Source organism: Caloenas nicobarica, chromosome 16, assembly GCF_036013445.1.
Source record: "Caloenas nicobarica isolate bCalNic1 chromosome 16, bCalNic1.hap1, whole genome shotgun sequence".
Classification (NCBI taxonomy): Eukaryota; Metazoa; Chordata; class Aves; order Columbiformes; family Columbidae; genus Caloenas; species Caloenas nicobarica.
Window position 1 is genome coordinate 9,823,368 of NC_088260.1, and position 24,339 is coordinate 9,847,706.

Below are 24,339 nucleotides of genomic sequence, written 5' to 3' on the forward strand. Positions count from 1 at the left end.
TGCAAGTGCAGTTTTGCAGTGATACTGCAGCAGGAATTTGCATTGGCACTAGATAAGCCCTGAGACTTTTGTTACTTCTTTCCTTCAGTTCTAATCCTTTTGGTATGAGCGGGAATGGAATTCGGGATTTAGTGCCTCACTAAGTGAGTATGAGACAATAGTTATCTGATGAACATTCACAGCAAATCCTTCTTCATCTGTGTGATTCAGCAGAATTCGAGGAAAAAGCTCCTCTTTTCAAAACATATTCAATCCATGTCTAAAGGATGCACATATTACCTTTTTAAATGGTCCAAAAGGAAAAGGAATGTCACAAGGTTGGGTTCTGGAAGTGATAACAATAGGTTCAACATACAGCTTTCCTTTGCAACAGGATCTGAAAGTGCTACAAGACAGAAAATAACAAGACATCACCATAGGCAGTGAATGAGAATTTGACTGACTGCTTAATTTCCCAAACCAACAAATACAGATGGTCCTGAACAGACTGTAATTCCATCATAGGTTGGAGGGTCAGAGTTGCACATCAATACCCCACAGGATCTCTTTCCTTTATTTCATAGATATGTAGAGAATCCTTTTCTCTCAAGCAGTTCAAGTGCTTTCAGACCTTCGACCCTTGATGTTTTTCCCCTGCACAGTGTATATCCTTCCCACCCCACAAAGAGGCCTTCCCCAGATGACTGACAGGGGCAAACAGCAGGCACAGCCCACACAAGTAGGTTGTCTTCTGTTCTTAACCTATCCTTCAGAAACCTGGACATTTTCGGCTTACAAATAGCTGTGTTCATTGCCCATATTAAAGCTCATAGGAAGAATATGTCATTCCAGGGCTCATTTCTGAGCTCCGCTTCACTTCCCTAGCAGCTTGTTCCGGGCTTCTGTCCAACATTATAAATATGTTATTTGTATTGCTTTAGGAGCAGCCTCCTGCAGAACAGCATCTTCAGCCCAGACCCGGTTATCAAGGGTTACTTTTGCTACTACCTACCAATGCCCTCAGCAAAGTTGGGGTACAGCTCATCTGTAAAGAGGGGTTCAGGCAGCTCTCGGAAGTACAGCTTCAAGGTGCCTGCGATGGCGTTGACATCCATCTCGCTCATCATCACTGATACATCTTTATTGTCTGAGAGAGGGAAGAAGGGAAGCTGGGTAAAGAAGCCGCTGGCCTTGCATTCATTCTTTTTCTAGCTTTGGCTCTTTGTTTATCCTTTGACCAAGTAGCTCAGAGTTTTCCTGTTTACATTTCCCCAGATTAAATGAGCCACCTCCTGACAACTGAAAAGTGCTGCACAAATGACTGCAAACAGTTTGTAGCTTTAAATCAAGTAGAGGGAACCTCATTACCCAGGGTTAGTTATGCTGTGCCAGCAACCTCAGCCAGATCTGGAACAAGCCCTGTTTGACTGTATTTATCTGCACTTCAACTTTTGCTAGTGGCAACAATTGTTATTCTAATTCCCTGCCTCTAACAGCTGAGAATAAGAGACTGAGGCTGTCTAACTCCCCACTGAAGGCAGCTAAAGTACACAGGCAATTCAGGGCTCACATTTCAGTTTTGCTACTATTGAGAACAACAAAACCACCCCCTTTTCCTAAAACAAACAAACCAACTGGCAGAGCCAGTGCTGGTTTCATGATGCTTAGCGTAAAATAGCATTTAATAGAAATGAAAAAAGTTGTTTTTTAAAATGCGAAACACCCTTACTGGCACTAGTGAAGTTTCATAAATCCATTTGTTTGGTAACTTAGGGGAATGAAAATAAAATACGAGGAGGAAGAAATTTCACAAAATAAGTGAATAAAAAGTGCAGGGAGGGTGAATTTGGGCACCTAGCACAGACCTCGTGACTACCTGCATTAAAAGAGAGCTCAAGTGTAGCTTGAACAGTTCTTGGACCATCATGTGGAGCTGGAAGTAGGGCAGAATTTCACTTTTTGCACCTCAGCAATCTGGAGGTGTTTCATCTGCCTGATCTTGGATGCCTTTTGGGACATCCATGCCAGTCTTCTAAATGCAGAACCAGTAAGGAGCCCTTTTCTGCTCAAGATCAAAGAAAGCTTTACAAAGCTGCTCAAAATTATCTAATTTTATAATCTGCACACATCAATCTAGACACAGAGTTAAGAAGACAGCTCAGCAGCCCTGACCACCCAGCTTCAGTTTTGTAAAAACCCTCCCTAGCCAACCTCAGAAATTTTTTTTTTGCTGGCTTCCTTTTCAAAAACATTCTCGATTTCAAGGACTTCTATTAGTTCAGAGACCTCACAACAGCGAGGAAATTACGGCTTCTGATTGCTGCTGCTTCCTCTGAGGAAGGTGTCTGCCACTTGCTAAGATTTGGCAAGGCAGGTAAACCCACCATTTCGTGACTGCTGGGAAGAACAACAAATAGATTATTTGCTATAAGGATCCATCCTGTTGTATATCTTGGGTTATATCTGCAGCTGAAGAATATTAATAAAACATGCAGCCAGGGTTAAAATGATTCTCCTTGTGTGAGAATCTCTAACTCTTAGTGCTTCTTGAGGAACATAAGATTAAAAATAGCATAGCCACCTGACAGGGAGCTCCTGCAGGTTCTCCCAGTGCAAAAGAAAACATCAGACACAATTACTTACTGACATCAAAGGCAGCTTTCAGAGCTTGGATATCGGTTGCAACCCCAGAGACACGGTAGATGCCCACCTCCTCCATGCCACGCCGCTCTATCTCCTCCACGCACTGGCGCACTATGTAAGGCACCTTCGATCTCTCTCTCCTTAAAAAAGCCAGACGGAAAAGTTCAGTACAGCCCATGCCCTCAGTGCTTGTTGCCCCAGCCAGGCTGGTTAAAATCACCCCATCATTTTGCTGTGCAAACATCTTCTGGAAAATGGGGTGGTAGAAAGTCTGAGCAGGCAGTCGAGACCAAGCTAAAAAATTCCTTTAGAACCGGAGAGGCTTTTCTGAGCGTCTCAGCCTGGCTTTGGCTGCGCTGCAGCTGCCCTGAGTGCTTGGGCTTCTGGCCGGGTCTCAGTGCCCTCGGAGTCTGCGACTTTGCGCAGGTAATCAGCGGATTCCCAAACAGAGCTTGGACACATGGCAACACCATTGCTTTCCAAATAATGCAATTCCATAGGGAGGAAATAACACATTTCCCAAACTATATAACGGAACAAACAGGTTTCTTCTGGCAAAGGATTCATGACAAAAGATCAGGGGTTAAAATAATGCAACAGGATCCAAAGAATTTGGACGTTTCCGATTATGGAAAGGAAATATCACTGCTCAGTGGCTCTGGAAATTTGTGACCAAGTCAGCTAATTACAGAGTGAAGGGGCAAGGGGTATTTCCAGACCTCAGAAGAGTGTTCTGCTGTAGGTAAACACCCTGGGTTTCAAAGCCTGTGTGCATGCTGGTTTTTCTCCTACAAGAAAATGAAGCTTGGAGAACGTACAGCAGCCACAGCCATCTACGCTGCTACCCAAGGGCAGCAGACGGGACTGACAGATCCCTCAGCATGGTAAAGCCCAGGCACAACCCACTGACCAGTTGACTTTCTGAAAAACAACAGGGAGAAATGTGACCCATCCGCTCACTTGGTGACAATAGCGATCTTGACCCCAAACACCCCAGTCTGTTTCCGGGACGGCATCCTTTTCAGGCTAAACTCCCGGCTGGTAAACTTCACCGACAGCTTCACTTCGACCTCAATAAAAAATAAAAGAGGACAGCTGTTACTTTTCAAACTTTTTTTTTTTTTTTTTTTCCAGTGCTGCAATGAATAGCAAAGAAATAAAGCACATATGAGACACACAAGCAGTGCTAACTTCTGGCTTCCGTACTTACTCCATTCATTGAGATGACTGTGCGTTGCCAATCTTTGTCCTGTAATGCCTGTGGGTCCAGCTGAAAAACATGGAAGTTATGCATGAGTTAGGAACAGATTTCAGAGAAATCAGCTAGCCTAAAAGGCTTCTGGGAGGGAGCAGAGCACTACCACTTCCAACATGGTATTTCTTTTCCATGGGAAAACACGCATTCCAAGGTTTCCCTGGTTTCAGGTAGGGGGACACTCGGACTTTGTGTGGTTCTCTAAGCAGGGCTGATGAGGACTCTCACACGTGGAAAATCCAGCAATAAATGTGCAGTTTCTGCTCAACAACAAAGGCAACCTCAGCAAGCAAAATCAATGGTTAAAGGCCAACGAGCTCAGCTTTCACAGAGACTGTATTCATTGCTGGAGCACAACAGGCACGTTAACAGCCAAATTTGTCCCATCTCACAAGGCTAGGAGTCAGAAAAGGGGAGGAGAGATTTCTAAAAATGACTGATTTGAAATAGAGGAAACTCTCTCCCTCTGCAGTTTTGTGAAACAAGTGAGGCTGGACGAGTGTGAAATTACTGCACTGAAATAAAAAGCCAGGCTGGAGTGCTTCATAGCTCTTGGCTATGACACCAATAGCTTCCAAGAAGGACTATGTTCCACTTAATTCAAAAGACATAATGACCTTAACAGTGAAATCAAGGCAGAGAAATAAGAAGTGATCCATACAGAGACAAATAACTTTAAACAAACCAAACCTCTCTCAGGATCTGACAGAGGAGAAATAGAGGAAATCAGCCCAGAAATCATGGAAAGTTGTCCTACTTCAACCTACCTATTCCTTTTCCATTTCAGCTTGAGGATGGAGGCAGGAAGAACACCTGGCCCTGCTCTCGCAAGAATTCATTAAGCAGCGCCAAGTTCTGACACAAAGCCCTGATCTCCCGTTTTCAGCTTTGTTTGATCTCTTTTGAGTGGACAGTTGTGAGGCTGGGGAGCTCTGACTGAAGTACTCAGACATCGCCCAGCCACTCCAGTACTGCCCGGGAGAGCCCAAACACATCTGATCAGCTGGAGCGTGGCACTCGGCTCGAGCTAGACTGGCGAAAGCGAGAAAAGCCCTGTCTGCACGGGGACTGCCCTCGGCAATCAGAACCAGCCACGGCAAGCAGACTTCAGTGCCCCTGCGATGGCTTTGTAGCACTTGGCTTGTGAACACTGAGACACAGCGAGGTTGGAAGGAGGCGGCTGCACTGGACTCTGTTTTGAGTTTACTGTCCTCAGCAAACCAAACGACACTCAGTAACTAGAGCCACTTCTGCAGCACAGCTCCCCCTTCTCACAGAACCCTGCGCAAAAGCAGAGTTCTCTCATGGGCAGAGGTAAATGTTGAAACTACGGCAGCAGTCATATTCTGGGAGATTTCAGATGCAATCATGCTCACGCTCTCTTTCAGATCATCCACAAACTAGCCCAATGCTGCTGACAGCTACAGAGACAAGTCCCCCCTGCCCTTCCCCACTCCCTGAAAGAGACAACCAGCAGAGAGAAAAGTTTCTCCCTCTTCGCTCACACTGCAGAGACCCCAAGAAGCAACAGCGAAGAAAGTCAGGCCAACCTTATCTCTGCGCACTTTGTTACGGACGTGAGCCCACAGTGGGATGCTGCCAGCACACACGTGTTTTCCTGTCGAATTGGACCGGCTCCTGTAGGTGCAACTCTGGCAGAAATTCCTGAAGACCTCTTGCAAGGAATAGTCAGTAACCAGTAGCTCCCACATTTTGGGACTGCGCAAAGGTCCAGGAGGCCAATGGGCAGCAGTGCTTAGCTCCAGTGCTTCAGCAAACCCAAATAACAGACTGCTTGCCAAGAGGGTTTGCTTATAACTCTGGCGGAACAGATCCGCCCCCGCCTGCGCGGCTGGCCAAGGTCCCTACAAGTTTGCCAGAATCAAGGCTATTCTTCCCTGAGTTTCCGTGCTGGAAGCTTGGTTTCTTTCGACAACTGCATTCTTTCCCAGAATCAAGAGGAAACCGTTTCTGAAGTGTCTGGTTTCCTATGATGAGCAACCATGCTCAGTGCTCCTGACAGCTTCATCTCCAGCTACCTCAATAGTCATCTCGTTAAGCTGCCAAAATGGCCCTGCTGATAGACACAGACACAGCGGGTCCTGCATCTTCAAAGCAGTTTTCCATATGCTTTTAGAGCAGAGTCACTGAGGTGGTATTACTTATAGCAGGGAGAGACTGCTTAAGACTGAAGGGGAAAGAGGGTTTTGAATATTTGCCAAAAAAGGTAAAGTCCAACAGGGTCCAGTTACAGTTTATTTAAGCTAACAGGTATTACTGGTTATGCCTCAGTGACAACCAGGGGACTCCCACCACTGTACAAAATAAAAGCAAGTAAGTAGCTGTTAAAAAGTACGAGCCAAAGTCCACTCTGTCTCAGGAGTGAATATCATTTGGCTGCAAAGGACTGGCAAAAGCAGTGGCTCACAGGGACTCTTCCCTGCTGGGGAACTTCTGGAGCTGAGCCAGGACTGTGAGTGTACCTGCTACTACCTCTTGCTCCCCGACCTCTGAACTCTTGCAGGGCTGGTGGGATGCTGCACCCCCAGCCCGCTGTTTTCCTGCTGGAGAACGGCTTATATTGAGTAGAGGCAGCTCGGGAGGACAAGGACCAGGGAGTGGGTCTGGCTGACTTGAGCCCACCCTGCATAAATCACTGGTAATAACAACAGCAATTAAAAAAAAAAAAAAGTCACCCCAAGGTGCTTTTTAAATAACCAAGTGAAATGATAGAAGCTAATAAAAGAGCAAAGCTTGAATAAGCTCTCAGCAACACTGAGACAGGAAGATCAGGTCTAACAGTCTGATAAAGTCACAGTAGAGAAAAACAGTCAACAGGAAATTAAGAACGTTGTTTAGTCTTGGAGCAAGGTTTCAGTGCTGCACCCTACAGATGACTGACCTGAGGCCAGCCAGAGCAACGCGAGGCAAGGGCGGCTGGAGCAGATGGGTTACAGAGCAAACTGGAGACAAAGAGTTAGTGCATGTGATGCTCCAGCACAGAGAGGGCCTGGGACAAATGGGGTCATGCTGTCTTGTGGCCTGATTTGGAGATCAATGACCTGGAAGAAGGAGCACTGAGTAGGAAAAGGCGCTCTGCAGACAGCGTGCCAAAGGAGGCTGCTCCAAGTGAGCGAGCACATAGTGCTGGCTTTGCCAGCTCAAGCAGCGGGCGGCACTGTGAAATGTCTGCTTCTGCATTAATTTGATGGTGAAATTTACTGCACCTCTAAATATTTCCTTCAAAGAGATGCTTGGTTTGAGTGACAAAAGGACCTGTCTCATCTCCACTGAAACTGTGAAAAACTGTGTTGTTTCCGTGAGCTATGCAAATAGGACAGACCTGCTAAAACCCTCCAAGACGGTATCTCGTGGGCTTGTTTGCACAGTTCCCACCAAAAGTGTATGCTGCACAGAAAAAATACGAACAAACCAGTTTGTCTTTACTCCCCCAGCATCTCCAGTCCCCTTGTGGCCTGTTGGTTGGCATTTACAGTGATAAGCTACAGCCCCAAATTCACTGATGGATCAAACAAATGCGTCTCTGTATCCTGCACAAAACACAATAGAACAAAGCAGCTCAGCACCACAGGGATTTCTGAGAGCGAGTCTCTGGTCCTCGTGGCAGCTCAGCACTGAATTAAGACAGACAATTAGTGCAGAGCAGTCAGCAGAGCCTGAGTGTGCAGAACACAGAGTGGTGGGGAATGGGGAAGAAGGTGAACTGGGGATACTGGTCAATGGCAAATGCAAGCCGGGCACTAAGGGTGTCTGTGCTTTGTCTCAGGAAACCACCACAGAGAGTTTGATGGTTTCCCCACCCCCCCAGAAAAGAAAAGATACAGAAAGAGGAAAAACTGGGAGCAAGGACTGAAGCAACCTTAAGGTCAGTGTGTTTTATGCTATTTTATGCTATTTATTCACGTTACTTTATTAAATCTCCCCAGCAACTTTACACTCCATCAATTTTTAATTGTAACTGAGGTGACATACATGTTGTCAGCCTCACTGCTGCTGGAAACTCCCAGCCCAGCCATAACCCCGTTCTTCTCAAAGCCCCCCACTGACATGTTAATCTTTCCCACCATCACTCTTTAGACATGATCCATTGCCTTCTTCATTTCCACCCTGTTTTCATTGCTGGGATGCTGTTCTGCATGAGCAAACTCTTTAAATGAACTCGAGTGTGTACAAGGTTTTCCGAGTTGACACTTGAGAGGTCCAGCATGTGACAATCTGTTTTACATGGAAAACAACCCAGCTGTCTGAAATAGCCATGTGCACTGCTATGAGCCACCCCAGGTAATTAAGCAGACAAGAGTGATTGTTTTGCGTGGCAACAGAGGAACAGTGTTGCGCTGCTACCACAGAATGACTGATCTAAGGTCATATCCTCTCTGATTTTCCAGCACTGCTGGAAAGGAGAAGGAAATTATTTGCCTGAGCTGATCACGGAGAAAAAGAAATAACACAGGAAAGAGCATTTCTAGGAGGCACCAACTGGAGGAGATGGATCACGGGATGAAGTATCAGTTTACTCATGCAGTCTGGTCCCAAGGCAGAGGCCAGTTTTGCTGACATATGTACCCACTTAGATGCAGAGTCTCAGGGCCAAAAAAAAGGCTGCTACACTCAAAGCATGGGGGGACACCTGCTACATGAAGTGCAAAATTCAAAGAGCAAAAGGGCCAACCTCCCAGGCCAAAGAAGGATTGCAAGGTAACGGCAGAAACAACAACAAAAAAACTAATTCAAAATGAGAGGAGCTGATGCTTACGGCTGAAGTAAGCCCCACGTTTCCTTCACTAAGATGATGTCCATTTCTTCCTTCCCCAAGCCTCCCCATAATTTCAGTTTCACAGTGTACCCAGGAATGGCACCTTCTCCCCGTATTTGTCGTGCCTGAGGTGTAACAGAAGCCCCCAGCCATGTGTGCCACCAAGTCAAACACATCAGTGCTGCCATTCCCAGAAGGTCTAATGAAAACTTCACTTCCACATTTACAGGAGGTTCTCCCATAGTAAAACATTGTGGGTTTATTTTTCAGGGATAAAAGTTGCAGGTTGACAAGCAACAAAGCTCTTGCATGTGGCTATAAAAACAGGTAAATAAAATATTCCATAGGAAAAGAAAATGAGCAATGGGAGCTATTAAAATTGCTGCCCATTCCTGGAAGCTTCTGTCCACACAGACCAATTTCCAGTCTTCCTTCCTCCAGTGCCATTATGTAACGGAGAGATTTAATAAATATTTCACAGCCAAAACAGTCCTCGTCTCCTTGATGCATTGTCTTCATCAGTGCAGCTCAAGAGAATTAGGTGAGTCAGAAATCCCAGTAATGGGAAGCTGCAGATTTACAATAATACATGGCTTAACAATACACTGTGATTTAGCCAACACAGAAGTGTCCCTGTTTTTATCAGCAGGAGGATGCAGACGTGACTCCTTGTTCCCAGAATTTTTAACTAAAGAGAATTTAGGAAAAAAAAATTAAAAACCTCATCCAACTCCACAGACGTTGCCTTTACATGACAGAATTTGGCTGAATAATGACAAAGGAACAAGCCCCAGAGACGCTAGCAACCCTAAAGTAAACAAAATCTAATGTAAAAGCACCTGGGAAAATCCTGAAAGAAAACAACTATAAAACCAGTGACTGGAAAAGATGCTGACAGTATTAACACAGCCAACTTTCAGCCACAGGTTGCAATTTGATTTTATTATTGTATTATTACGGTTTCTTAATAGAGAAATGGTGTTGGCTTTAAAAAGCAAACAAAGTAAAAATCTTTACTAATTCTGATCAACCCAAAATCTTATCAGACTCTCTTATGACTTCTCTTTGCAGTTATTCGATATTGTTAAATAGTTGTGCAATGGGACAGAAATCACTGAGAATTACGAGGATGAAAACTTTTGCCCATTAATCAAGAACTTTAGTTTTTGGTTGGTTGGGGGTTTTTTTTGGTGTGTGGTTTTTGTTGTTTGTTTGTTTGGGTTTTTTGTTGGGTTGGTTTTTTTTTTTTTTGCTTTCCACTGTTTAGGTTTTTCTAAAAGAATCAAGATGCAATCAATTTCAAGTGTCACCAAAGAGTATTTTTCTTGTTAACTAAAGTATAAAATGTTTTAACAGAACATACAAGTTCTGTGCATAAAAATGTGGGAAAAAAAGTTTAAACTTTAAAATATTTTATTATTTTTTAAAAATCATTCTATGTAAAATATTTGAAGGATTTAGAGGGTTAGTGATTTCAGGGTTCTCCATTATGAGCACACAAATCTCAAGGGCATTTCAGGGCTGAAAAGTTACTCTTTTGTGGTTGCTCAGCTCCATGCAAAATAAGCTTTTATTGGCAGAAAGGACACAAAGATTTCTGGTTCGCCTGAGAGATGTATGTAGGAGGCATCCTGTACTAGCATTTATTGATTTGTACACAAGTTTTCTTTCAAACACCCACCATGTCTTCGGCAACAAAAGCTTTCCCTGAAAATGGCGTGGCAGCCTCAGGGCTGCAGGGAGGGAGGGAGAGGAACAGGCTAATGAAACTCATTTAGACAGCGAACCCTTCCTGAGTAAAGGTGAGAGATGATCCTGCGGGCTGCCCTCAATCGGAGCTGTTCCCAAAACCCCACAAATGGCCTTGGCCTGCCTGACCATCACTCAAATGGTGGAGAAAGCTGTCATCCGTGGAGTAATGAAGAGTCAAATGTAAATGGAGGAGAACTCCTGGTATTTTTCAGCACACCAGAAATAAAGAGGTATCTGGGCAGGTTCTCTGATCTGTATGACAGCCAGTCCAACATACAGAATGTCACCTCAGAGCAAGCACTTAAACACCCTCCTAAAGCTGTGTACAAACAGTGCAACAAACGGGAAGAAGAGGGGGAACATAAGTTCTCCATGTCATCCTCCACCGACGGCCTGGTCTCTCCTGCATGGAGCTTTAGCTCTTTATCACACAGCACCTCCCCGAGAGCAGCATCCGGTTGCAATCATCTCATCACCTCCACTATTGTATTATAAATTTGCCACATAAACAGTGTCCCATGCTGATTCTCAGCAGTGGAAATCTCTCTCGGATGCAGCCTGCTGTCATGGACACTACACTCTGGACATGGCAATTATCAGGGCAATAAGCCTGTCCTCCAAGACCTTGCTATCACATCAATCAACTTCCAGCACGTACAGACAGTAGCATTTCTTCCACGTGATTTACAGAGGGGACAGTATATTCATTGCTTCCCCTTTTGTCACAAATGGAGCATCCTCAACAGTGCCCAGGGCTCAGTGACAATGCAGTTCCTATATACCGTGCTGGAAGTTTTGAAGTTAACATGCAAATCAGGGATCAAAACAAAAGTTTTCATGAAAAAGCGTCTTTTCTGTAAGGGTGCTGAAACAGGCTTAAGGGACAAGGCAAGAGGGAAGGAGCTGCTGGCTTCCTGCCTATGAATCACATTGTATACCTCACTGTCTGAAGAAAAATCCCCAGTGCCGAGACAATCAGAACGCAGAAAAAAACCTCCCTGGTGCACTCCATGTTTTGCAGTAAGGTGGCAGGAATAAGTGAAGCACAGTCTTACCTGCATCTGTCCTTTCCCCATTATGCGATCCGTGCTCTCTCCGTCCTCTTTGGTGAGCTTGGTTTTGTTGTAGCACTTTTCATAGCACAGAATCCGCAGAGTTTGCGAGCCTTCCAGCTCAATCTCAAACTCCTGCGGGGCACCAGGGAAGGAAAGACCAATGAATACATCACAGCAGGACATTAGTCACTTAATAATCAACACAGTCCTCTTAAAACTCATCAGGAGGCAGCACTTCAGGCCTGACCAAAACCTCCTCCCTTTAAAGGACTTGGTCTAGAATCATACTGAAATCGTATTTTGTATATAGAAAGTGGTCAAATCAGAAAGTAAGATGGCTGACTCCTTAGTGAGGTTTCACTGAGTTTCAGCAAAGAATCATTCAAAGACACAAACTCGCCCACCTTCCTTGTATTTAATTTTACTCCCCAGCAGGCTTGAGTTGGCTGTAAACAGGCAAAATGTCTTTTAACTGATTCTTCCCCCTCACAACAAATAAACACCTCCTTCTTCAACATATTTTCACTTGTGTCTTTAAAAAAATAATCAAACATGCATCTGTTTAAATGACGAAATACTGGGCAAGACTCATTTTTAACAAAATGTTTGTTTAACTATAGCTAATCCAAGAGAAAATGTTCTGCAAGCCCTGACAGTGAAATAAACCTGGCATGAAAGTGTTTGCTGAGAGGCAGCATATGTAGCACAAGTGCTGAGCATGCAGCACTTCTTCCATTTGTAGGTTTTTGCCCATTGTGCATTGATGTTTGGCACATGGAACAAGCCAAATCAAGAAAAATCCAACCTACCTCATTCCAGTTGGGCTCCGTGGTGTCTCTGTAAACTCTAGTTTTAGCCTTGTTCACAAAATACCCAAAAGAATCCACCTCTAATGTGCAGTACAAATCTGAGGATGGGAGACAGAAACTTTTTACAGATTTAAAGAATCTCCTAATTTGCATTAACCACTTTCAGGATGTGTCTTCATTTGTATCTTCTCTGTATTAGTACCACTAACACTATCCAGCACAAATCTCATCATATGGACTGGCAGAGTTGCTTTTATGAAGCTGAAGCAGCAGCACAGCTGTATAAATGACCTCTGCACAGACGAGCCCCTCACCTCTATCAAGAGTCAGCTGTACACTATTATCCAATATTTCCCAAATCAATCCACAATGAGCAAAAGGTGTACACCAATGAGAAATGAAACTTCTCCAGGTAGATACTGGACCCCACCAACACATCAGAACCCACTTCCCTGAGAACAGCATCAGTATAGTATCCCTGAGAGTAGGTTAGAGGCCACTCATCAAAGACTCATTATCTTCACAAAGTGGTTAATTATGTGGTATCAGGTGCTTTTGAAGAGCTACCAAGGAGCCCCTATTGGTAAGTTACACTGTAAGTGATGTCAGCCAGTACCTGGGCAGCCAGTGGCTCGGCAGGAGAAGGCTAACAGCAAGCACATCCAGCCCGCTCGCTCTTTTCCCCCTGAGACTGCACACGCAGCTCAGATAAGAACAGGATCGCCAGCCGCATGGCTAGGGAAGCTATGCAGCTGCTTCTGGGTTATCCTCACCAATGGCTGAGAAGCATGTCTACTTCTACAGGTGTCCTCTTCATGCTATTTTTTCACTTTTTTTGATCCTGTCAAATCTTTTCCCTGATTTTTAACACCTCTTTCCTCACACCAAAAATTTTAGATGTCAGAAAATGCTGCTTCTTTCATTGCAGAACAAAATACAGCTGAAAGAACTCAGGATAAGTGCTGACTTGTATTTAAAACTGTTCGGTGATTAGCAAACACTGCTTAAAAGAATACCAACAGACTAGGCCTAAAAATAATGATACATGCTTGATCCTGATGTATTTCTGGGAGTTACTAGTAGCATTTAAAAATTACATTTCTCTAAATTTACACCAATGCCCCGATTTCACTTTCAGTTGCCCAAATCACCTCTCCTCCTCACCGTCATCCCAGATGCTGCAATCCTAAACCAGCTCATGCCCAGCTGTCACAGCACCTGAATTATCTAACCCCTATCAATACCTTGGTGTGATCCAAAACTGCAACTCACTTGAACTTTGCTTGAATCCTGTGGCAGAGTGGACAATGACATTCAGGAATCCATAGAGACCTGGGGATTCATCATCTGTGCAAAAGACCGAAGGAATTTTGTTATGTTCACAAAAGAGCCAAAGTGAAAGACAGAGTGAAGAGATAGATACTACACAGGTTAATGACCAGAGGGTAAACTGTCCCTAAAAAGGACGGCAGGAGCATGTAATCTCGCCATTTCAGCAAAAGAGGAGACTGTTCTGGGTTCAGTGTTGGTTTCAACCGTAACAAATTCCGGCAATGTGTAGCTTTTACAGTGCTATTTCTAAGGTCAGCAAGAGAGCATGGAAGAAATTCAAAGGAGAAGTAGTAAAATACAGAGGCGAAGTCTTTTACAGAGGCATATTAAATAGCAACTCAGGATGTTCTCTGATACAATTTTGGCCAACTAGTGTTCTTCCAGGGGATTCCCAGGCATAGCTCAGAGTTGTCCCAGGCTAGGACTCCAACAGACACTCCAATCCCTGGCATGACGGCTGCATTTAAAGACCATTTAATAGTCAATGAATATATATTGGAGGAGGATGTCCGGGAATATTTTACTAATTCAGATGTAGCCACATAATTTGGAACTTTTTTTTTTTTATTGTTGCAGCAAATAACATTGGGAAAACCAATTGCTTTTGTTCTTGTTGCTCTCTTTTTGCACACTATCATCTACTTCAACTGAACTACACAAGTTGGGTACATCTGGTCTCAGCTTTTGTTTTACAGGAACTCTCGGTTTGTATCTCATTACCAAGCCGAAGATTGTAGCAAGAAGAAACAGTAGGAGCAGTACTAGGTGAAATGTGGAAAGGGAGGCAGAGGTTGGTTTTCACTGCAGCTGCACCATGCAAAAGCATAAACCAAAGGTCTCACCTTCCTTATTGATAGTGAGGGGAATGTTGTGGACTGTCTGAAGCTTCACACAGGAGTTTGTCAGCATCTGGAGCTCCACTGATGTGAGTGAGAAGCTTTTAAAGCCTGTCAAGGAGATTCAGAGAGGGAAGAATTAAAATTCAAAGCAGTGGCTGGATGCACGCTCCCTCATTCTGGGCACACATGGGACAGCCGCTCCCAGGGCAATGTTCAGCATCAGCACTGTGGTGCTCAGATCTGCACTGCTGCTGCAGCCCAGCTCTGTTGAGGGCATATTTATTTACTCTTTGGAGCAAAAAGTCTCAGGATGGTTCACAGGAAACAAGGAGGGGGCTCTCATTTTCTTGCAAAGCCAAAAACCCACACATGCCAAAAAATTAAATCCGTTTCTTTGGACAGGAGCCAGATAAAAGCCTCATACCTCATATCCTCTGGCCTCCCGCTCTCTAATAAATTCATAGTATTTGTACCAATGCCCACCTGAGGGATACTCACATTTCTTCTGCTGTTCCCGGATGTTTTCCCTCCACTCTGCCCTTTCATAGTCTGATGAAATGAGGAATGTGTAACTCTGCCCAGGAAACCAGAAGAAAATAGGGTATGCGTTAGTCTGACTGACCTTTGAGGGCAGGCCTGCTTGCCTCCCACCCTCCCCAGTGCAAATTGTTGGATATACCGTCCTTCTTGTATTGCTGCTGGTTGCCTGACATCACAGCTTTGTCAGTGACAGGCAAGACTCTGGCAATGGGCCTTCTCAGCAATGTGCCAGCGGTCCAGTGCAGACTCCTGCAGTCAGAGCTTTCACAGAGCTCCACCCTGCAAACAGCAGCTTGGCAGCATGAGGGCCCATGGCAGCTCTGTGCTATTCCTCACAGCGTTTGCACCAGGAAACCCAAAAGCCTCTCCCACAGGCCTAGACACTGATGCAAGCTGAGAAAGCAGTGACCAGCTTGTGAATTTTCATGGGGTAGTAACAGGATCTTGTGAGAATCCTTTGCCACGTGCATGGAAAGGCCACAGTGACAGGTTACAGCACTGCCAGAACAGGGGACACCCCTGGCACACTGAGCATCCCACAGTGCTAAAGGACATTGTTCACAACCACTCAGCATCCCTAGTGACAAGTACAGCCTGCAGTCCCAAGGAGACAGCCCTGAGTGTGCTTGAACTTGAGGAGAATCTAGAAGACAGCTGCTGCAGAGCTTTATCTTAGGTGGCGACAACTGCTGCTATTGCTCTGCCAGGGCAAATGCTGAGGTAGGGGATTAATCTCTAATGTCATTTTTCAAATGCCAATGTTGCATACAAATTAGCCATAGTCTTACAAGATGTCATCATAACCTTCGGTGTAGCAAGGGTTAGGTGTCTGCTGCTTGGAAAGTGCTTCCAGGCCAAGCAGTAGAGGGCATGAAGACCTCCCTGTACAACAGTGCATACAAACTCACACACCCTTCCCTGGATTTCCATTTTGTATGCTGAGGGAGACCAGAAGCGCCACTCACCTTGCCATTGCGATTGTGTACCCGGAAGGCCATGTTGGGAGACATCAGCAGCAGGAGGGATTCCTGCTCTGAGAGCTTCTTTTTCAATCTCTCAATGACCTTGCTGCCCTTATTGGCCCTCTGAAGGGTTGGGGAGAGAAGAGACAGAGAACACGTTATTCTCCAACGTCTGTCCCCATTTACACTGACAGACATTTTAAGATCCACAGTCCCTTCCCTCTGTGCAGCTCTGGGGATGCTGCTTCTGTCAGCATCTCATCTCCACAGAGACTGAGTCTGTACTTGGCACGGAATGCTCAAGCCACTTTACCTTTTCACGCTGGATGTCATTCTTGATCTGGGATATCTTGATCTTCATGGCATCCAGCTCCTCATCAGGTACCAGTGGGATATTGGGCACTGCCTCAGACTCATCCACCATTTGGAAACTAAGGTCAGTGAGCGGGATGTACCATTTGCAGTCATATTGCTGGCTTTTTCTGAAAGACAGAAGGTTCAAACCTTTTACTATTACCAGCGTTTGGCAACATCCACTCCCCCTTCCCTTCCCACAAGTCCTTCCCAATTATAATGCATAAGATACAGAAATGGGCACAACTTCGTTGTGACTCCCATGTGGAAAAAGTCTGGTAACAGGCTGCTTTCCAGCAGGAAAGTCTAGAAGTATAGCACGTAACAAGGCAAGTCATTTTGTTATCTAGTTCTTTTCATCCTAGGAAACCACAATAATTTTTTGTAACCCTTTCAGTCCTGCCTGCTCTCTCTTTGAAGCCTCTGTAGAGACAAAGTTCAAAAGCCACGCCGTGCCTCTGACTTGGCTGCTGCCTGTGATCTAAACCCACGTCTTTCCTCCCTGAGCTAGACGGGCCAAGTGGGGCAAGTGGGCCAATATGCATAAACCTCTGTGTAATCCAAGCAGAACAGAGAAACTACAGCTTGTAACTGCCATTCTCCAGTGATTTCACCAGGATAACCGCTTCACTTTTTAAATGTTTCATGTGATTTACTCCCTTTCCACCTCTACTGTCAGGAACATCCACTATTGGAAGTGTCCCACTCTTTCGAAGGTTCATTCCTCACAAATATGTGCTTCAAAAGGGGCAGGAACAACTTTTGCTTGAGAAGGGCAAGAAGATATGAGAGGTCTCCCCAAGCAGAACAATTACCAAATGAAGAGAAGCCCTGTTCGAGGCAGGTATGTTGCTGAAGGGTCCCCCCCCTTATTTGTGAAAAATGTCAACAAAACTGTTTGTATAGCTGCACTCTAGGGTTGAACATAGTCTGTTTATTGTACATTTTCCATTTTTCTGCAAAACTGTTAACTGGCTGTAGCTGCAAGGCCAAAATTAATAACCTTTGTAACAAAAGAAAATGAAGAAGGTCATGTACTAAAAGAAAGGGGGAGTAGAAAACCGAACAGCATTTGTGCAGAATACCAGCAGCTACAGCACATCCTATCTTCCTAGGAAGGCTTAGGGCAGGGGCAGGAGGAATTAATCTTTCCTGAGGGATCAGGACTTGGCCAAGGTCTCATATAATAGACAGTACTACCTTGCTGATCATTCCTCATCCAACTACATCTTATGCATTACAGTTACCCAGGTGTCACGTAATCATATTCAAATAAAATTACTGGTTAAACCCAGGATTCTGCTGAAGCTGAGGTGCAAAGCATGTAGTCCAGAAGGAAAACCTCACCCTCCAATCTGCTTCTTGAGCTTGGCACACAGGAACAGATCAGTGAAAAGAAAGACATGACGTAGCTTGCGAGCCCCCTCAACCAGCTCCACCATGAAACTGTCCTTCAGCAGCTGCCGATGCTGGTGAAAAAACAGAAAAAAAATGTTTTAGTTTTAGTTAGTGCAATACGAACCCCAGATTTGGCACTGGGGCAACACATTCTTTAGACATGACTCCCACCCGAGCCAAGTCAGTAAATTTGTCTAATTCAGAAAAAAAGAAAAAAGGCTATTAAACGTTCCTTGCTGTAAGATCTACTCCCTGCTGCTGCCCTCTCTCCTAGGAGCAGAAATGGCCATGCATCTCCTTTATTATCTGGTTTGGGTCAGACTTCAGGCTTCTCTCCATCACCTGTTCCTGAGCCCAAGATGCAGTTTATTGAGAGTCATTGCCCAGCTTCTGTGTATCTAAGGGCCAGAATCACTGACAGCAAATCATCGCCCTGCAGACCAGCAGAGAGCAGCAAACACCACTTTTCTCAGGAGTCACCCAGCCACCGAATTCAGCTTAAGCTACTCCAGCAGGGAGAAAGAGGAGTGAACACCTCCACTCCCCATTCACAACAGTAGTTTGTCAACATTAACAGCTGCATGCCATTGCTGCTTCTTTATTACAAGTGCTGTTAAGGGATAATTCCTGAAAAATATGTGTATCTAGCAAACTTCTCAGTAGTCCCTTATCAGCCTGTGTTTAAGTAGGACCATCTGCCCCTACCCCATGCCTATTTAAATCTCTTTTACATATCATATAAACATTCCCTAAAACTAGAAGATGCAAAGAAGCTGCACAACCCTGATGCCTTTATTCCTGTTTCCAGTTCCAGGGAGCTTTACAACCTCCTAAATAAGAGACACACGTTGGTAGGCAGAACCATCGCTTTCCTAATTCCCTTATGGGGACTCCATAGTTGAATGCCAAAAAGGCTGGAGCACTGGCATGGACACAGATGGCTGTGTGCCGTTACTGGTGACCAAGCCAGGAGCTTCAAGTTCTGTTCTATGCTCAGGCCTTCTGCTCTGATGGCAGGATCAACAGGACTCCAAGTGCACATCTGGAATAGATATCCCCCACTGATTTTCAAACAGAAGTCGGAGGTATTCAACTTCGGGCAAATTTTATTTCACCCATATGTATAGCTGTCAGCGTTGCCTCGCTTCATAGCCAGTACAAGCATGAACCATCAGCTTCTTCACACAGGTGTGCTAAGGTACTTTTCCCTGACCTGTACTATTTCCTTGCTCTTCCAGGTAAGAGGATGCTCCCCTGACACCAATGAGTGACACGTTACACGTACCATATTTGCCTAGACAGCACCATGGCTGGGGATTGGGAAGATCTGCTAACACTGACCAGCACTAACCAACACCTCCTCCTGCTGTCTCACTACCACCCTTCTGCAGGCCCTTGCTTGGGACTTGTCAGCACAACTCACTCCTGACCGGCATATCTCTGCAAGCCCCATGCTGGGAAACACATAGAGGAAAATTGCTTGTTTCCAACAGGCAGCTGTGCTCAGCTACATGGCAGTACGCAACAGGAAAGCAGTTAACCTGAGCAAGGTCAGGACATCCAAACCAGACCTGATGCCTCAGTTTCTCAGGTTATGCTCCATGGGTTCCATTTGCTGCTGTTGTACCATCTCTGGGCAGGAGTTTACAGAGATCTCGTATCCAGCAGTGATTCAGGCTCAGAAAGGCCTGTACATATGTTAATGTTTATTTTTAGGTGGGTGTAATCCTCCTGGCTTCTCCTCAGTGGTTTTGGAGAGAATGCCTGCCTGCATTGACGTCTCTGCTGCTGATGCGCACTTGTGCATACCTTGCGAACAAAACCCAGGTAGGAAACTAGAAACATTGAGCTTTAAAAATAAATAAATAAGAAGGAGGAGGTATGTTGTCAGTAGCAAAAACACTCTCCACAGCTGCAAAGAATCTCATTTGGGAGCAATAATGAAGCAGGGAAAGATATCTTCCGAGCAAGCCAAAACACTGATCTCAGGTTTCTAGATCTGATGCATATTAATTACGCTGCAAATCAGCTCAGCTCCTCTGGGGCAATAAGAATAACTGCTTGATGCCAGCTCAGTCTTTACTCATTGTTCGTAGGTGTAAAGATGTTCTCACAGCTCACTCATCTCTGCTACCCAGCAGGATGCGACACTGTCCCTTGCCTACCTGGCAGGGACACAGCACAGTCCTGACCTGGCCTTCTGTCCCCCTCTGCCAGACACTGGCGGTGTGTGAGACCAGCCAAGACCCCAGCCCAGCACCCCACCAGAGTTCCTAGCTGAAAAATACCCCAGGCCGGTCCAGAGCACAGACTAAGTACCCTGTCCTGGGAAGATGTCCCTGGTGGCAGAGACAGGCCAACAACATGGCCAGCAATGTGCTTCTTCACAGGGGATGGAAGGCACAGGCCCATGAGAGCTGTTGGAGGACTGTGAAGAACCCGAGGTCAGCCCCCTGGTTTTCCATTTCCATCATCTAGACCAGAGCATTTTGAAGACACACATGTCCTTGAGTGAATGGGAAGCTCTTACGGAGACAGCAGTGATGGGGAACCTTTGTGTCAGGCCTCCACAAAATTAGAAAATAAGAGCCCATCAATAATCCCTGCAGCAAGGCTACAGACCCCCCCTCCCCACATGGCCTTTCTGGTCCAACCAGGCCACCCCTTCTCCTGCCCTCTGAAGTTGTACCTGACCTGCCACTGCACAGTCCTTGGCTGTCACCATCTAAGCAGACTTCCTCCAAGCAGCCGTGGTCTCTGTCCCACATCTCCCCAAAACCCAAGCAGAAAGCTCAGCCATACGATGCCAAAACAGTGGCGTAATTCAAGAGGCTTCATACTTCCCATCTAACAGCCTTCATACTTCCCATCTGGGACTGAGGTACCGCTCGCTTGCTCTGGGTTTATTTTGGCTAGCACTCCTGGGTACAAAATATCCTGACTGACATGAGACACGGTGCTACCACGAGGCAGCAAAAAGTCTTTGGCAGCATGATGCCTGAGAAAGAGAGCTGGGTGGGAAGACGACAAGGCTGTATTTCCTAAGCTTGACTGGAACAAAACTAAAGAGGTGAAAGGGATGTATTCCAGCCAGCCACTCAGAGGAAAACTCTGAGCTTCCCAGACCTTTCATTCTTCATATCTTCTCACTCATGAACTAGTTGGGAAGGTCTCTCTTCAGCAAGCAGCAGGGGTAAACTGCCACAAAAGCAACCAAGTATCTGAGGCGGAGAGGACAGGACAAAACATTTGTGGACCAAGTTAGGAAATCTCTCCTCACAGGGGTGTGGAGCTTGATACTAGATCTAACTACCAGCTTCTCTTGGAAAACAGGACTTTCATTAGGGCTGGGCACAACAGGCATGCCCCAGGCTGCTCAGCATCAGTGGAGCAGAGAAGTGCTTCCAGCACAGGTCACAGCCTTTGTTGCAAATGATTCATCTTGCTGGGAGGGTTCAGCAGGTCAGAGGGAAACAATAAAAGGATTTCCCAACTGGCTTACCAGATCCCTGTCAAACCCTGCAGTGAGGGAGCGCAAGGCACCTTCCCGGACGTCCCAACCTGAGTCAGCCCATCCTACCCCACGCTGGAGGAGCCAGCAGCCCCCTCAGACAGGACTCCCGTGCCACCTCAGCTCCGCAGGCCTTCTCTAGTGGCCGTACAGTGGCAGAGTGACCCCCTCTCTTCTACAGATAGCCCCAAGACTGTCAGGTGTCCAGCACAAGAGCTCAGCACAGCTAAAGAAAGATGCTCCAGGAGGCCTGGGGGAAAACTTCCTATTTCATATCATAATGGAGTGAATTAGGATCATCTTTAATTTCTCAGACAGGGCCTGGGCTGACTGCTACCTTCAGTGGCTCTTGCAAAGCTCCCATACTGGTGCAGTATAAGTCCCAAGTCTCCTTTCCAGGTCCTGCTTTCTTTTGCAAGTTTTCACCTGCTGCTTCTCCCAACCACCTCGGTGCTCTGGACAAGAGAGCTCTCCCTGGACATCTTCCAGTGCTTGGATATTCTCTTTGGATTGCCTGGTGCTGTCTTCCTCTTACTTCTGTCAACGAGCATCTCCCCCTCCTCTGCTACCAACCTCACAACCACCTGTACGCTCATCTATTCATCCTCCAGTGTTTTCGTGCTGTTTGCATATGCTAAATCCTGCTGCTGTCACGTAGTGTTTAACTCCAGGAAGTGTGGCAGAAGACCAGCTTGTCTGAGACACATTACAAAAAAAACGGAATTTAAAAATCTACTCATCCAGAACCACAGCTGTACAAAAGGCCATCTCCTCACTTGTGAGCCGAGGAAAGAGCTCATCCGATGTGGCGACAGCAGCGGCCTGCAGCGTGCGTGGGTGAGAGCCCCGGGAAAGGCTGGAACATGTGTAATGCAGGAGGAGGAGGGTAAAAGCAGGAGATGGGTATTGGCATATGTCAGTGAGGAAGAGGTGGTTTGGCTTTCTGCAGAGCGTAGGAAGAAAATGATTCCTCGTGTGTGTGTGCGTGTTGCAAGACCAGCATTGCAGAATAAAGGGATGTTCTGCCTAGGGAGCTAAACTGGCTGCTCTTTGAGCATTTTAATAGCATTTCTTTTTGCTTTCCAAAGCTTCTGTCACCAGGAGCTCTCAGACTCCAGCTGTAGGACAGAGTGTGAAGCATCCAAGAACAATTTTGATTGCTCTATTGCCAACATCTGCCCAAGGCCTCCAGAAGCAGTAAGCACCAGCCCTCAAGCTGTGCATGGCTGCCTGTGTCTAAGCGTAGCTCCCAGCTTTTCAAAGGCTTTAGTTTGCACTTCTGCTCCTTTGTAAATGCCCTTAGTCCTTTCCCTTCTCTAGCACACTTGGTCTGTATCAAGTTAAACAGGAGCCTAAGGCAATGATACCCAGTCCCCTGACTACGGTGTAAAACCACATTTAGAAGCATGGCAGAGCAGCTTGCCAAGCAGCCTCTTCTCTCCAGGGCAAGGGAAATGGTGCCCAGTAGCCTAAGCTGATCTTACTTGTGACCTAGTAGGCTTGATCCCAGAAGGAACTGCCTGTCAGCCCTCTTGTGTCCGGAGTGGTGCTGATGAGACCAGACACTAAGCCAACTTAGTCAGCGGAGTGATCAAAACTCAAAAAGGCTTCATTTTTAGGCAGCTCCATTCCTCCATGCCACTGTGGGATCACACAAATACCAGTATGAGCACTTCAGAGAGGGTGGGACCGCACAGCCAGGGGCAAGGCAGAACTGCAGCCACCACCACTCAGGTTGGTCTGAACTGCCCTGGAACAACACCCTGCAAAGAACATCAGATGAGCAGCAGTCAAGAGAAGAACCACTACCTCCCAAATGAACTCTGCAATTTTTTGCAGTTTCTTTAATTCCTGCTTTACAAGAATGGGCTGAATTTGCTGCAAACACAAGCCTTTACTTCTGGCTGGGAAATATGGTGAAAGCTCTATAATTATTTGCATCCAGGCTTGGCTGAGAAAGAACATGCAGTCCCTATAGCTTCTCTGTTAATAAGACTAGAAAGGTTATTACTCCCTTCCTTCTAGCACATAATAGCGGCACATCCTTCACCTCAAAGCATTCGTTTTCCTGCTTCCCCAAGGGACCATCCCCAGCAGAATCCTAAACAGGTTCCCTACTTAAGCCAAGAGAATAGTGGTGAAGGACCAGCAGTGAGCAAATAAGATGCCTGCTCCATGGTCCTAAGGGGTGGAAGATTCTCCACCACTCACATTCTGAGTCAGAAGGTACAGTGCTACTAAGATACTCTTTCCCCCCGCCATGCATTTTTTTGTTATTTAGAGGGCTGGCAAAGTGGATGCCTGCAGATAATCCACCGAAAACATTTAAAAAAGTAAAAACACAGAAGTAGAAAGATGGAAAGAAAAGGAAGGAGCAAGAGAATGCAGCAGATCAGGCTTAATGGAAACAGATCCGAAAGCCCAGCTAAGCCCTCCTGACTCCCCTGTGTTGCCAGCTCAGGGCTGGTGCTTTCCTGGCTGCCCTGTGCAGCAGCCCTCAGCAAACCACCGAGCAGAGAAGAGCAGCTACAGTCAGCCTGGCAGGCAGCAAGGACCAAACTACGTGTTCATAGGTTTAACCCACCAATACTGCTTTCCCTGTTGCAGCCCTTTCTGTCCCTCTGGTGAATGGTTTTACTCCCTTTGCTCCTACCTCCTTGCACCACCCGAAATACTTATTCCACCCAGCAAATTAAACCGGGTCCGCACATCACAGAAAACTTGCAGTTTACATGCATAATTCTAGAATTAGCAAAAAGCCTACTGAGCCAAACAGAACCAAGGGGGTGGCGTGCAGGAAGGACACCTGACATCACGCAGGGAGACAGCAGGCAGGTCAGCCAGTCAATGCTCCCGGAGCAGGGAATCACCTTTAACAAAAGGGAGGAATACTGTGCTGATGAGCCCATACTCTCTCCTGACCCGCACTCCTCTCCTTAGCAGCCTGTCACTAGGGAGATTAACAACTGGCTGCTTTCCCCAGTTCAAAGCAATCCTGAAAAAAGGAGCTGAAGCAAGAGGCTGGCAGAGGAGATTTGACTCCTCCCCACAACACACTCAAAGGGGAAAAATACTGCACATAAAAGGCAAGGACTGGGAAAAAAAGATAACTGAGATCAGCACCTAAGCAATA

At 46.0% G+C, this 24,339-nt stretch overlaps 1 protein-coding gene across 1 annotated transcript in view; it reads right to left on the reverse strand.

Moving 5' to 3' along the window:
* BCR (BCR activator of RhoGEF and GTPase) overlaps nucleotides 1-24,339 on the reverse strand; it is a 100,976-nt gene that overhangs the window by 8,943 nt on the left and 67,694 nt on the right. Inside the window, exons 9-21 of the mRNA XM_065646131.1 lie at nucleotides 17,645-17,766; nucleotides 16,257-16,425; nucleotides 15,947-16,066; nucleotides 14,940-15,015; nucleotides 14,445-14,549; nucleotides 13,543-13,617; nucleotides 12,271-12,368; nucleotides 11,462-11,593; nucleotides 3,833-3,892; nucleotides 3,583-3,692; nucleotides 2,623-2,762; nucleotides 992-1,126; nucleotides 280-385 (exon numbers count right to left, since the gene is read on the reverse strand). Coding sequence (XP_065502203.1) covers nucleotides 280-385; nucleotides 992-1,126; nucleotides 2,623-2,762; nucleotides 3,583-3,692; nucleotides 3,833-3,892; nucleotides 11,462-11,593; nucleotides 12,271-12,368; nucleotides 13,543-13,617; nucleotides 14,445-14,549; nucleotides 14,940-15,015; nucleotides 15,947-16,066; nucleotides 16,257-16,425; nucleotides 17,645-17,766 — 1,448 coding nt within the window. The remainder of the gene's footprint in view (nucleotides 1-279; nucleotides 386-991; nucleotides 1,127-2,622; nucleotides 2,763-3,582; nucleotides 3,693-3,832; nucleotides 3,893-11,461; nucleotides 11,594-12,270; nucleotides 12,369-13,542; nucleotides 13,618-14,444; nucleotides 14,550-14,939; nucleotides 15,016-15,946; nucleotides 16,067-16,256; nucleotides 16,426-17,644; nucleotides 17,767-24,339) is intronic.